The sequence below is a fragment of the Idiotropiscis lumnitzeri genome, chromosome 15 (assembly GCF_059441095.1).
Source record: "Idiotropiscis lumnitzeri isolate Australia: NSW breed Sydney's pygmy pipehorse chromosome 15, RoL_Ilum_1.0, whole genome shotgun sequence".
NCBI lineage: Eukaryota > Metazoa > Chordata > Actinopteri > Syngnathiformes > Syngnathidae > Idiotropiscis > Idiotropiscis lumnitzeri.
Window position 1 is genome coordinate 7,939,564 of NC_142405.1, and position 15,394 is coordinate 7,954,957.

A 15,394-nucleotide genomic window follows, 5' to 3' on the forward strand; every position below is an offset into this window, starting at 1 on the left:
AGTACCTTTGATGTGACATAACAAGCCTTCTGAACGTGAATTGGAACCAACGTGTGGATTTATTGCGCCCAAACTGTGGTTTGTTCTCACTCCTACTGATACATTCTTCACTTGTCATTATCGTGCGTCTTCGGGAGCCTGCGTCTGCATAACAAGCAGCGATTTGCCAGATAGTTCACAATTCTTCAAGAACAAGATGCTACAAGTTGGGTAATGCCACTCCACGTTGAATTTAACTATCAAACTAAAGAGAAAACAAAGGCAAGTCACTTGTGTTCTGTTCTTGGATTTATACATTTGCATCTTTTTTTAAAGATAAAAATCAATTTGCTTTGTCTTAATATAATTCTTTTTTGTTTTGAACCCAAAACAAAAAATCATTTAATTAATCCTACTTCAATTATTACTAAAAATAATCGTGATGAATATTTTTTTTTTCTCCTAATTGAGCAGCCCTATCTCACCCATTGCAAAATATATCTAATTACCGACGAAAAATGAAGGAGTCACTGGAGTTTCGCGTTGCCTGGCAACTAGAAGTTATTTAAAGGATCATGCGCCCTGTTGTTGTGCAACCGAAAGGTGTTCCAACTTCTCAACAGCTGCTAAAATAATCAATTGACAGTATTCTTAGTGTGTGAGCACTGGCTTGAAAAACCCTCATTTGAAATGCACACACAGACTCCAAAACCGACTTTGAAACCATAACACAGTCTTGAAACCCTAAACTGAACGTTTGAGACCCTAACCCAGCCTTAAAACGGTTAGTTTAAAACCCAACCTTTATTTTGAACCTTCAAAAGTAACAATGGAGCGTTGAGAAAGTCAAATGAGTTGCGCCATGGCTTATTAGTCGTCATGGCAACCATTCATATGTTTTAAAGCTTTCCATGCAAGACCTCAAACTGTTCATTTAATGCTGATGACGGCCGATTACCTCACAGAAAATCATTTTGTCAGCGCAGTCTGTGTCGTTTCTCCGTATCCTCAAACGCCATAAAAAAAAATAATAAAACGTGCTAAATGCCACATTGTCGTCACAAAAGCCAATAAGCTGAGAGTGGATCATAGTTTGTAATCACTATTAATAAAAGACATTTCCCGGGATAGCAATTTACTCCTCGCACGCCCTCGTCTATTTTTAGTCTTCTTGTCAAGCTCCGAGCGGCGATAGAAATAATTAATAAGCAAACAAGTGTGTGCTGTGTTGCATTGTTAATGACTTCCGCTCCTTTTTCTTCATTTTTATGGCTTTGAGTTCCACGGCGGAGATTCTTTCATCGTCCCGCCCGCCCCAAAGCAACAGGTGGCGCTGTAGATGCAAACAGCAATTAAGAAGTGAGAGCCATCAAAATGGATCGTCAAACTCGAACACAGGCTCCAAACCCTCATTTGAAACGCTTATTCTCGCTTGAAACTCAAAAAGCTAACCTTGGCTTGAATTTCTGAAAACAGTGACTGCATCATAATTAATTCAGATTGGTGCATTTTCTGAAATATCAATTTGAAATAAGAAAGGAATGGAAATGGATTTTTTTTTTTTTTTAATCAGATTCCTCGCATAATGGCCTGATAAACCAATTATTGAAATATTCATTGGTTGCAGCCTTTCTTTGAAACCGAAGAAACACCTTCGGTAATATCACGTGTCGTCGTCCTTTTCCTGTCGTTTTGTGACTTTTACGAGCGCGGCCTTCTAGCCGAGCTTCTTTTTGTGAGTTTTTTTGCATGCAAGGACTCACTAGCGCGTTATCGTCAGGGCCAAAGCTAATTTGCATGTGCGGGCGTTAATGTGCCAGGAATGCAAAAGGCCATAAACAAGAATACCAACGAGGTGAGTTTTAAAAGGATGAAAACACTTGATGAATGACTCAGGTCCTTTATTTACAATGCCGTGGGCGCGCGTGACTGTTTTCATCTTTTCACAGCCGCAGCAAATGCATCAAAATGGATGTCAAGAACTCTGATTTTTGAAGGTTGTCAGACACCGACTGACTCAAGTACTTCACTGTCAACTCAAACTGTGTCAGTGTATTATTTAGGATTTAGTTAGCTTTTAAACCGTCTGCCATTATTTATCTGAGTCCCGATCGAGCCCCACATTGAAACTCTGCGTTAAAACTCTGTTCTGAAACCCAAACCCTGACTTTAATACCTTGTTTGAAACTAGATTAGCTATATCCTGATTTATTCGATATAAATGATTACATAACTTCAACCGGTTACTGTTCTCTGGGATTATTTCTTTGTCCTCGTGAAAATTCAGTTTGTTTATTTTCGACAGCAAGATGTCTAAAATTGACGTTTAGCGCCAAGTGATGTTAGCTCATTGTTTTTAAATGACAGGGGTTTGATTGTGTTAACCAGAGCGAGAAGCGTATTGATTTTGCCGGATGTGACTCACGGTGTCCCTGAAGCACTTGACTTGGGTCAGGTCAGGAGTCTTAATTGATTTTGTTGAAAATCTCAACCGGTCTAAGGTTCTTCGCGACTTCAACAATCGTTGATCGTACTTGTCAGCTCATCGAGATTTTAAGCGATTACTTCTGCTGTTGTTTGGGGAAGAGCATTATTGGGATTAAGGGAATTTAGACACGATCCGCACGAGGTACCTTAGGAACAAAAGATTGCTTTGTCACCTTTTTACCTATCTTGATATTTAAGGGGATTATTAATAATGTTTTCAGTGGTGATTTGCGACAAGCATTTTGAGTTGCAAGTATGGTCAAGCGATGAATTAAACTTGTATCTCAAGGCACCATTGTATATAAATGCATTTTTTTTTTGTCTGTGGCAGCTCAAGAACCCCACAAAAGGGATTTTGATACTTTCTTTTCCATTTCGACGTGTTTTTTTTTTCCCTTCCTCCACTGCATGCCAGCGAAAACGCATATGGACGCCGTTTATTGCGTCCGACCTGTCGCCATGGCCACAGCGGCAGGCTGATGGGTATGTGCTGGTACTTTAATGGGGAGGGGGAGGAGTTGATTGAATGGTTCCTAGGAACACAAGAGCGCACGTGACGCCGTGATGTTATCGATTTCTACACGGAGACATTTACTCACTCGCTCCTTTACCGTAAATGTGATTGTGGGTGTGTGTTTTCAAGGTTTTTCATCAAACCTCCTTCACAATCTGGTTTCCGTTAAAGTGGACATTTTTTTTTGTGTGATGAAAACTTTCCTTGTACCTGAGCTGCATTTTGGATAAAAATTGAACGACAATTAAAATGAGATTTTTCTTTTTCTCATCAGTCGTGTCCATTCAGAAGGCGGATCCAAAAGACCAGCCTTTTATCTCGGCTCCAAATGGATCGACAACCAAGCCGTATATGTCGCGCTGGTCCTAATTCTGAACACATGAAAATTAGCACTCAAAAGAGCACCGGAACTTGTTGCTCGATGTTCATTGTTGTCCCCCGGCCTACACTACTCCAAACAAAACTTTGGGTTTCCCCTCTGCTGTCTCAATTCCCGATTGTGAAAGCCATTTGTATTCCCTGCAGAGGACACGGCGTTTGAAGCGGGAGTCCGGGTCCAGATCCACAGCCAGGCCGAGCCCCCCTTTGTGCACGAGCTGGGCTTCGGCGTGGCGCCCGGCTTCCAGACCTTCGTGGCCACGCAAGAACAGAGGGTGAGTTAACACTAATCCCCTGCGAAATTTAGAACCCGTTTTGGGGGATGATATGGATACAACTTAATGAGTTGTTTTGTTTTGTTTTGAGTCGTTTGTTTTTTCGATGACAACATTATTGTTATGAGGCACCAAAGTGTACTAAAAGTGTGTTGTTCCATTGTTTTCGCCTTGTTTGTAGGCCGACCCTGACCCTGGTCTAACGTTTGACTCTATTTTTAAAGCCTTAACCTTGGTTGAAATCCTTCCTCAGATTCTGCAAAAAATCAGGGGTCCTGAAATATAAATTGCTACATGTAGCCACTTCTTTAAATTGGTTGATTAAAATAGAACAATATTTTTGGTTTATTTATATAAGTAAATAACTGTTGAACTTTTTTTTTTTTTAGAATTATTCATATTTAATTAGTCAAATATATTTACACTCACATGTTTTTTTTCTATTAATCTTGTCTACAAATAACATGACCCATGTCTCCTTTAAGATTACATTTTCATGTTTGCACACCCTGGATTTAACAACTCTCCCATTTTGACTTCAGTGTTGACGTTTTGTCATTTTCTTTCATATTTTGTCGTATACTTTATCCCTTCGTCCTTGTCTGACTGTTGCAATCGTATTGGCTGCTAAAAAGACGCGACATGTCATATTCAACCTCCAGACGGTTGCGTCAGGGAAACTGTCTTCCGCCTTTGAAGTTAAATGCCTTACGGAGTCGGACTGGTGCAAGTAGCTGTTTTAATTTCATCAAGGCCGGTCGAATTTATGACGCGACAAAAATACAGTCAGCCGCCACAGTTGCATGTCATACAAAAAGTATTAGCTTAGCATCTTCACTAACGAGCCTCCCGGGTGAGTGCTTGCGTCCGACTGTCAGCCCACTTTTCTGACTGGCAGGATGAAGACGAAGCTCTCCTTGCTCATTACTGGCGTTGAGGCGAGCACACGCACTGAGGTGGAGCGGGCAAAAAAAGCCACTCACGTAGATCCTCTCATTAATTATTACAGAGCGCAAACGTCATCAAGTTGTCTGCTGGGACCGTCCTACTCCTCTGAAACACTTTCAAGCATGCTAACCATTACTTCAATTATATAGAATAGTGGTCCCCTAATTGAATACTACAACAACAAACACAAATCCGTGTATTTTTATGTACCTTAATATGGTCTCTATGGTAACAAGATGTTTTTTTACTCATTTTGCTAGCTCGTGGGTTTAATATTAGCTTAATGCAAACGAGACAATTAGCATCTTGACATGCGTCAAGAGGCCGTCATAAATGGTTGTAACTGAGAGAATCATGTCGCTTTTAAAAAGAAAATATTTTTCAGCTTCAAAATGATTAATAAATTATTAGTATTATCAATAAACCAGAAGTACAGCAATTTATTTATTTTTCCCCTCCATGTGTGTGACCTGCCGATGCCCAGTCCAATGTGGCCCGCAGACCGGTGGTTGAGGACCACTGATAAAGAACATTAAACGTGATAACTCATTTGCTTTGAAGATGGTATACCAGATATGTATATTGCAAAATATTGTGTCAATAAAATGGGATTACTGTTGCCTAAAACAATTAAACCAATGATACATTAGACTTTTATAGACATTAAATAAGATGTGAAGGTTGAACAAAAAATATAATGATATATATTCCTATAGCACTTGTAGCTGCATTGTAATTCCCGCCTCTAAGGCTCCCGAAATCTGACTTAAGTCATTCTATTTCAGGGCACAGCTCGCTAAATTGAAGGCACACTTTTATCGAGTCGTGCCTGTGCACTGTGAGGTTCAAGTGCGTGATGCTAAAACAAAACAGCCTTTCCCAACAATTTGCCGAGTGAACTGTAAAGCCTCCTTTAAGCTCCGTCTAGCCCCCGCCTCAACACCCGAGTGAAATATTGATGAAGACGACGGCGAGCGGCGCCAAGGCTTTTGCCGCTTATTAGACGGACTGCGATCAGCTCACATGCCATTACACCAAATTAATCAGAAGGCGAATTAGCCGCAATTCGCTTTAATTGGGCCCAAGGAAAAGATTAGCTTAACGGCGGGGGTGATTTGAAAGGTTAAGAATTGCCGAGCAGCACCTTTTCACTGAAACGTTAATCGCGTCGGGGATGTCGGCATCGCTTTTAGCAGGCAGGGCACATCAACAAGCAGGCACGCGGCATTGTGATGCTGCCACGTCGGAGTTGCTTTTCATCCTCAACAATATTTCTACTGCACTGGAATGCATGTCGAGTCAAATTGGAACCCACGAGTGCTGTAGCTCGTGACCCGACCACATCGGGTTTAATAGTATTGAATAATATTCCCATTGTGCGCTAATTCATACACGTGAAATTGGACCGCATCAGTGGCGTGGCGTCTCGCACACAACATTGTGGAGCGGTCGCAGTAACCGCTGCTGTTCCGGTTTGCGGCAAACGAGCTCGACAGCAGTTAAGTCCTTAATAGTCATGTGGAGTAACTAAAAGGTTGAGGATGGCCAAGAAGCTCGTTCTAATGGCGTCGAGGTTGTCAGCATTCATTTCTTCCACTGGCTGCTTTCTTATCATCCGTCGCAGCCTTGCACAGCAATCAGCAACATTCTGCGCACTTGGCCGCTCTTTATGTGGAACGCTGGAGCGGCTTCCCCCCCCCCCCCCTCGTCTGGACTGATAGCGCAGAGCAGACGCGCTTTTCAAATCCCAGCCAGCAGCGGCCCACTTTCACCTGGCACCGCCGCGTCTCGCTTCATCCAGAAAATGTAGTTGCCGCTCCCTCGTGCGCGACACACTTCCGTGACGACTCACGCAGTGTTGTTTGACCCTTATTCTTGTTGTTCTTCGGAACGCGGCGTGTTGGAGCGCTGCCCCTTTCGCCGGACCCGAAGGGATTATTTGGTCAAGTGTCTATACAACTGTGAAATTGTTGGACTCTGCCAACTGCCGGTGTTTAATCTGTTGTCCAAAAAAAAAAAAAACGTTGACCGTGTCGAGCTACAATGCTGTGTTCATTCATGTTTACATTCCAGGCAGCTTCGCTACTTCCAGTTTCCAGTTTCGCTTACGACATAAATCGTAAATTATACTGATAGCGTAGTTGATTATTATTCAAATGTGCTGCCTCTGACATCTGGTGGCTCCACAATGTTGTGTGAGTCAGTCTTTTTTTTGATATAGTTGTTAGTATTTTCCCAGTTAGCTTGTTATCCCTTAGCATCCTGTGAGAAATGTAACCGACTTTGGTCCAATTTCATGTTAGCTCACCTTCCTGCCTCCCCCGTGGGGCGAATGCGAGTCCAAGACTCTGGAGTCGGGCTTCTTCCACGTGTACAGCGTGACCGCCTGCCGGATCGACTGCGAGACACGTTACATTGTGGAGAACTGCAACTGCAGGATGGTGCACATGCCTGGTAGGTCCCCACCTCACCCAAAACTGAACAAATTAATTTCACCTGCGACTCCACGCTAACCTACGTCGACATTTTTACTCAATATTGTCTTCCTGACAGGCGATGCCTCCTACTGCACACCCGAGCAGTACAAAGACTGCGCTGAGCCCGCCCTCGGTGAGTCGCATGATCACGCCATTTGACAAAAGTTTCCCAACTTTGGAGGTCGCACCCGAGCCGGTACGGAGGCGGGACGCTCACCCGACGGCGCTTCTTCCGCCCTGGTGTGTTTAAAGTCATTGTTGCCATCCTCTAATTGTGGGATGCCGCGTCGCTGTGTGAAAGTGCACAGTCGGTCTCAGTGCGCTAAAGGCAATTTTGCCAGGGGCTCCGTGTTTAAAAGTTGGAGATTCTTCCGACCGGAGAGAGCAAATGGATTACAAGTGCACACAGGGTAACAAATAAATGACCTCTGTGTTAAATGGTGTAGTCAAACTTAACTTTTCCGCCCACGCTCTGCAACAACCTCCGGAATGCTGAGAATAATCCTGCATCAATAATTGCAGGTGCATAAAAAAAAAATGCAGCCAAGAGGCACGGCAACTTTCCACCCAGTGCAAACTTTCACGCGATGAGTGTCGATATCGTGCTCAAGGATTGGACGCAGCCTCGTCTTCACTTGTAATTGGGCCGCCGTTTTGACGCCTAGATCTCGACTTGCAAATCGGATCAAGTCATTGCCAATTTGGCGGAATATTTCTGACTGCAATTTCATATTTTCTCTCCTTTGAATCATAATTCTACAAAAAAAAAAAAAAAAAAAAGCACCTGTCTCCAAATTGTCAGCGGAGATTATGCCTTGCTCTACTCATCAAGCGTTTCCGCTTTCAATTTGAAAGTTTAAGAGGACACTTTGATGACTTCCAGCGCAGACAAGTTGCGTTATTTCCTCCAAGACGATGAGCCAACGTGACAAACGGTCTCATTAAATGAGCATTATAAATCGGATTATTACCACGGGTTAGGGCTCAATGGATTATTCTTGATTGATCCAATCTTCAGGAGTGACAAGGCTTCAATCCTCTGCCGCGGATAATTTTGTCAATAGTTGGGGAGTCGGCGGTAGGTTATAGTTGTTTGGTAAAGTTGGTCGGGCACGCACATTAATTTGTCCTTTAAAAGCCTCAAAAAGAGTCAGACCGAACAAAGACTATCATTTGACCATACAATGGGAGCATATGCTCTTCTGTGCCCTTCATCGTCATCATCGTCGTCATGGTCATTAGCAAAGCTGTCTGCGGCGGAGAGCAGTAACTGCATGTGCCGCACGCCGTGCAACGTGACGCGCTACAACAAGGAGCTCTCCATGGTCAAGATACCCAGCAAGACTTCGGCGCGCTACCTGCAGAAGAAGTTCAACAAGTCGGAGAAGTACATCTCGTAAGTGCAACACCTCGACATCACGCCGCGTGTTCGCATGATGTGGTGACGTTGCGAGCGTCGTTGATCTTCATGTTGTTGTTTTACGCAGAGACAACATTTTGGTGTTGGACGTGTTCTTTGAGGCTCTCAACTACGAGACCATTGAGCAAAAGAAAGCCTACGAGGTGGCGGGCCTGCTGGGTAATAATAATATGCTATAAAATGCTGCGGAAATAATTGAATTGTTCAGATGCACTTTATCTATTTTTTTTTATTTTTTTTTTTTTTTACAATTTGGATTTTTGACATGCAGAAAGTAGTACTTCATATCATTTGAAATGAGAATGATTTTTCAAATGGTTGAAAAATGTGGAAGAACTCCGAGGCATTCCCGCTGCAATAATGAATATAATAATGGAAATTATTGTTGTCACATTGATGGTGCCACATTGTGCTCCCGACAGGTGACATCGGCGGCCAGATGGGTCTCTTCATCGGGGCCAGCATCCTCACCATCTTGGAGCTTTTTGACTACGTCTATGAGGTCTGTCATGCTGTCAAAACGAAGCAGAGGAGGAAGAAGCGTCGTACAATCTGGACTTGTTTTTCAGGTGGTGCGGGACAGACTAATGGACCTTCTGAGTCGAGAGGACGAGGAGGAGGGTCGTCGAGGGGATGTGGTGAGTTTGCCCTTTAAATCCTATTTAACATTTTGCAAGGCCTAGGTAATATTACCTTTGTTATTCTTACTATTTTACAAAAAAAAATAAAAATTCTGGGTGGTGCATGCTCTGGTATCAATCACTGCCTTTAAACTTTTTACTGTAACATCAGACATGATGGCATGGCAATTAAACTAAAACGCCACTAAAACACCTACAGGTTAGTTTTTTTTGTTTATTTGTTCCGTCATTTAAAAAAATAATTACAAATAAAAATAATGTATTCTTTTATTAGCTTGTAAATGTTTATATTTAGCTTTAATTTAACAGAAAAAAAATCACAATAGTGTATGTTAATTAAAGTGAAACATTGTTTTGATTCCTGTTCTTTTTTTTTGTTTTTTGTTTTTTTCCCAAGTTATACAATTTAAAATAAAAGGATTGTATTTAATTTTATATATTTTTTTAAATGAAATACATTTTTTTTCATTTACTGTTAAGGTTTTTTTTTAAAAAATCTTTTTTTGTTAAAGGTTTGTGTCTTGTATGATTTTTATAATGTATTATTAATTTAAAATATAATAAAATTTTAATATTTAATATAAATAAAATAGGGTACTGTTATTCATTTTGGACTTTTTTAATGAAATAAAATCTTGGGTTGTCTCACTTTTTTAAATTTTATTTATTTTGAATGCAATACTTGTGTATTAATGTTTTATTTAGTTTTTTGCTTGCTTTTTTGAATGTAAGACATTTTCAGGGCTGGTAATTGTTTTTTAATTGTATGTTTTAAATGATATTTTGCTCACTTTTGTTGAAAAAATTATTTTTTATTAAATAACATTTTGACTGCTTTTATTTTTGTATTTTAAAAATGAAGTACAATGTGGGGTTATGTTGTTTTCTTGTTGAATTTTATTTTATTTTTTTATTGTTGAATTTTATTTTATTTTTTTCTTGTTGAATTAAAATTTTTTTTCATGAAATCACATGTTGGGTGCATTTTTTTTTTTTTGTTTTGTTTTGTTTTTAATTTTTTTTTTAGACTTCCTGTGATCCTGTGGCCAACCACTCTGAGTCCATCAGCCACAGCGTGGCCGTGCCCCTGCAGGCCACACTAGGGACTTTGGAGGAGATCGCTTGCTGAGGCCCCCTCGCCTTGACCCGCCACTCCCTCCCTTCCATCCATTGTCAGGACAGCCAATCACGAGCCGCTAAAAACTGTCATAAGACTCAGCGGTGCCAAATGGGGCCGGGTGCGCAGGCCGCCCGGCGCGGGGGTCCGAGTGTGGAGAGACACACCTGAGTAGCATCCATTGGTGGCTCAACGAACACCACCGTGCAAACAATGCAAAAAAAAAAAAAAAAAAAAGACTTGAGAGCCACCAAAGCGCATGTGTCACTCATAATGTGCTCACGTGATGAATGTGCAGCTTCAACCCCGGATTCCCGTTTCAGCTTTAAATGGGGCGACTAATTACTACTTTTTGTTGGACTAATGATAATGAAAATCAGCCAATGAAGACAGTAAAGACACATTTTTGTTGCACTTTTATTTTTGATTAGTCCGCTGAAAGACTCAAGGGCGTACTCACACTGGGCCATGCCAGACGAACCAAAACGCTGCAACTTTTCTACTGTGTCGATTTTTTTTTTTTCTTTCTTTTTTGTCATTATGTTGCTTTCTATTGTGCAAGGTGGCGGCTATCAGAAAATAACTGGCAAGAGGAGGAGCTACGGCATTTTTTTTTTTTGGGGCGCAATCTAGTCATCCATTGTCTTTTTTGACTGAATTACAGGCCTTGTCTTGATTTCTATTGTGCAAGGTGGCGGCAATCTTTGCTAACTGGTGATTGGAGCAAACTCGTTAGTCGTATGACACACACACACACACACTGCACGCGCATATGTGACTGGCATGTTGTGGATTTTGTTCTTTCTGTGGTGCGAGCATGAATCATATGATGGTTCATTTTTCATTGTTGAGTGGCCTTTTTTTCGGGGGTGGATTATTTCCAGTTATTTTGTTCATTATTACCGGGCAAGGTGGCGGTTATGATGAAAAACTGGCAAAAGTAGCAATTGCATCACTCAAATGGCACTTGCATGTGTCCAAACGTGATGAGCTGGCACTGGAATTTTTTAGCAGTGGATTATTTTGTATCGCTTATTTCTGTTGTGCAAGGTGGCGATCGTCATTGTCAACTGGTGGCTGGAGTAATCGTACTAGAAATGTACTTTGTACAGCCGCACTTGACTGAATGCACCATGTAGACTGTATGGATTATTTCTAGTCGTTCTGCTGATTTCGATCATGCACGACGGTGGTTATCATAAATAACTGGCGAGGCGCCTTTGCATTTCATGTACATTGCATGTGCTCTGACTTTGTGTATTATTTTTAGTTGTTGTTATTCATTTCTATTATGCAAGGTCCAGTTATCCTGAAAAAACAGGCAGGAAAGCAGCACTCTAATCAATTTTGAGCTTGCATGAAAGTCCAAGTGGACGGGACTTTAGATGTCAAGTGGGCTCAAGCGCGGTTCTGTTGGCCTTGTGTGAGCACGCCCAGAGACAGAGGATCTTGAACGGCATCTCACACTCCCACTGTTATCGTCGGGACACAAAGTGGAGTGTGCCTTGTACTGTGACTCGGGAGGCAGGCAATGTACAATATGTTGTGTGGTGATGACGTCTTTAACCAAAAGATCCTGGACAACATTTCACCATTTGTCCCAAAAACAAACAGCTCAGACAGAATGCTTTATTTGAATTTTGTATTTAATTTTTTTTTGTAAAGATGGTGTAAATATGTGTTTCTTTGACTTGCGTTTCCTGCTGGATTTTGGAATGTCCAAAAAAAAAAAAAAAAAGAAACAGAGGATGCCGTTGAGCTTTTCCTGAGACTCCGCCCCCTGCTTTAGTTCCTATTGCTATGTAAAAAGGGTTTAAAAAAAAAAAAAAGGCTTGCATTTTTTTCTGGTTTAGCTTTTGTTTTTTTAATGGAGCACAATGTTTATTTTGTGGCCAGAACAAGTTCACTGCTTATCTTGAAGTCGGATGATCCAAATTGCAATGCTTTAGCCAAAGCATTTATATTTCATTTAATTAATTGAAATAAGTACTTAAGTTGAATTAGGGAATCACTTGTATGGGTAGGTTGTCTTAGCCAAAACTCAATTGAGGAACAGAACAGCACTTAATCTGGAATATTTTGGTGGTCTCTGATTTTTTTTTTCTCTCGCTCTTCAATTTTTGCAATCATCCCAGCATGGTCCGTCCGCCATCTCATTCGGAATGAAATTACTGCACTTTTATTTCCGATTTTTTTTTTCTCGTCCGCTGCGCTTGAAAGCTGCCGTCTACGTGTTCCGCATCGTGTTGCCGTGTTGGTGCCACCTGGAACATCTTGCCGTGCTCGGGCGCCGTTTTTGTGCCGCGGTGCCAACATTAAGTGTGTGAGATTGTTTGTGTGTTTTCAATGTGGAACCAGTAAATTACACTTTTTTTGCAACAGTTGTCTTCTTCTCTTTGGTGTTGTATTTTCCTCGTTGGTGTTTTTCTACCAATGTTTTTACATTCTTGAACCTTTATTTTCTTTTTTTCAGGATTAGGTTTTTCTTCAGCCTTGGTTGAAATCAAGTGTCAAAAGCGCTATAAAATAACAAATGACCAAACCTTTGAAAATAATCTGTTCCAGGGTCAAACTTCTTCACAAAACCATTAACTTACTAAGCCATGTGTTTGGCAACCGTTTACCCCTGCCAAACATTTTTCTTTTTTTAAGTTAACCGCTGTCACATTAATATAAAATACAGTGGTACCTTCAGATACACATTTTATTCATTACATGACAATGCTCTTAACTCAAATCATCCCCACTAAAATGTATTGAAATGCCCAAAATTTATAGCACACTATAAGAATGAATCATGATTATATGGTTTGGATATAGTATTGTGCATTATATAAAATACTGTATGATAATTGAAGAGAATTCAAAGGATTGCTTGTTTGCATAATCAGTAAAGTATGGCGATTTAGCCACCAGGTGGCACTATAAAAGTTGTGGAGTTGTTTTAAATACTCAAAGTAAAATTTTCTTTTTATATTAAGGGGTCCATCCTTATTCTTAAGAAGCATTAAATCTATGAAAAACAAATTCTTAATTGGCCTCAATGTCTTAAATCAGTCTCTTAAAAAGACTTAGAGATGTTAACACTTACAATTTGATGATTGTAAATATTCTCTAATCTCAACATAAAGTAACATTCTTAACCGTGCAACCATGATAGCGGAGCCAACAAAACACTTCTGTGATATTGATCGGAGCTTAAGAGCCAATGCTCGTCTTTTATCTATGGAACATTGTGACATTGGTCTTAAATTTCATTTTCGATTTAAATTGCCTTAAGATGTAGGAAGCCTGTACAAAGTAAACTTACTCAGCCTTTCTGGTGACCCTGGAACAGACTATTTGTGATTCCATTACTTCTAATTGTGAAGATGAGTGCGTGACGTGTGAGTTTGGTCCGTTGCGCGGTCATCTATGATTCATGGAATCGTCTCGTAAAAGCAATACTGGTAGAATGCCAATTTGATTTTCAATGTTTTGACTTTATTATTACACTCATGTTGTTTGTTTTGTTTTTTTGCAAAGAGCACATTTCTTTTAGGTGTCAACATATACCAGCTGTTACCATCATCCATCAAGAATTGAAACAGTAAGTCTCCCTTCAACACAACCATACACGGATGAATGGGGGCGTGGTTAAGTAGGTGAGTGTACCAAAGATCCCTTGATTAATGTGAAAATGGCATGATTGAACGAATGGAAAATAGGTGAGCGTGAGGTGATCTGTTGCTAGGTAACAAACAAATCAAAGGCAGCGAGGCTAGTATGCTCTTGAATGCACTGCTCTTGAATGCACTGCTGAAGGACTTTTTCCACAATGGGTTGATAATGTTATACGGTCTTAGACGCCATTGTGCTTCTTTTATGTCATTGTGTGTCTGTGATGGACGGCAAGTGTCTTTTAGATCATTGTGTGTCTAAAATGTGGGAGAGATGCTTTGGGTTTCCGTTGCTGTCATTGTGTCTCAGATGTGTCTTTGACATCATGGTCTTTTATGCCATTATGTCTGAAGCTATTGTGTCTTTAATTCCATGGTCTTTTTGATGCTGTTGTGTATTTCATATTGTTTCTATTTGGCAGCATTGTATCTTTGAAAGTGGGAGAGTTGGCTTTGATATTGTCTTTGATGTCGGTGTCTTTGGTGTAGGCCTGCTGACTTTTGTCATCTCTGACCTTGGTTGTGTGTCTTTGATGACATTTTGTGTCTTTATGTCAATGTCTTTGATGTAATATAGGTGACTTTGGTGTAATTGTGTCTTTGATTTATGTGGCAGATGCAATTCTGGGTGCGCCCAGTTAGTTGATCCGCTTCCACATCTATTTGTGTGCATAATCGGGCTGTGTCCGTTGTTGCACTTTTAGACCTTTAGTAAATTAGGCATTGTCATTGTGTTTCTAATATCTTCATGTGTCTTTGATGTAGGGGAGGTCTTGATGGAACTGGTCAGTCAATAGTCGCATTATGTGTGAATCATACAATGTAGATTGCTGACCTTGGAGCAGTCAGAGTAAAATGACCATCTAGACCACTGAAATGCATTTTTCCTTCAAAATGTACGGTTGTTTCAGATAGCACAGTATATCTTGAGGCAGCCAAAAATATGGAAATGTGCTTGTGTATTGCTGATATAAAACCAATCGTGTCCTCCCCAACCACGTTAAGATTTCTCTTGTTGTGCTAGTGCCCCCCAGTGGTGGCTCATTGTTGTGACACTTAACTTTTTCAACACTTGCTTATCCTGGACAGGGTTGCGGGAGCCTCTCCCAGCTGACTGCGGCCAAAAGGCTGACTTCAACCTGAACTGCTTGCCAGCCAGTCACAGAGCAGGAACCCGTCCCATCCTGCCCGCACACAAGTCAGGGAAGTGCACCACTACACAATTTGTATTCTATTAGAATATACGACTTTAAAAAATGAAGTTCCATTCCGAATTCCAGTGAGTGCATTTGGATTATATTCGGCCTAATAACACTGCGATATTGTAGCCGTTTTTATCAATCCCCCTTTTAAAATATATTGCAAAATGATGAACAAACAATTAATTTTTGCTGGATTCCGGTGTGTATTTATGATCATACATTTATATGGTTAAAAAAATTAGTCACCCCTGTTCTAGAAGCATGCTTCAACCTTGCTTTACTCATCATACCTCAAGC

The 15,394-nt window shown here is 40.7% G+C and overlaps 1 protein-coding gene across 4 annotated transcripts in view; it reads left to right on the top strand.

The window, feature by feature from the left end:
* The window catches only part of asic2 (acid sensing ion channel subunit 2), a 110,553-nt gene extending 97,936 nt beyond the window's left edge, over window positions 1-12,617 (top strand). For all 4 annotated transcript variants that reach the window (XM_088316895.1, XM_088316897.1, XM_088316898.1 and 1 more), the window contains 8 exons: window positions 3,506-3,633; window positions 6,885-7,035; window positions 7,135-7,191; window positions 8,301-8,454; window positions 8,546-8,637; window positions 8,901-8,980; window positions 9,048-9,116; window positions 10,147-12,617. In XM_088316895.1, the coding sequence (XP_088173021.1) occupies window positions 3,506-3,633; window positions 6,885-7,035; window positions 7,135-7,191; window positions 8,301-8,454; window positions 8,546-8,637; window positions 8,901-8,980; window positions 9,048-9,116; window positions 10,147-10,248 (833 nt within the window). In that variant the 3' untranslated portion in view covers window positions 10,249-12,617. The remainder of the gene's footprint in view (window positions 1-3,505; window positions 3,634-6,884; window positions 7,036-7,134; window positions 7,192-8,300; window positions 8,455-8,545; window positions 8,638-8,900; window positions 8,981-9,047; window positions 9,117-10,146) is intronic.
* Window positions 12,618-15,394: the final 2,777 nt, after the last annotated feature.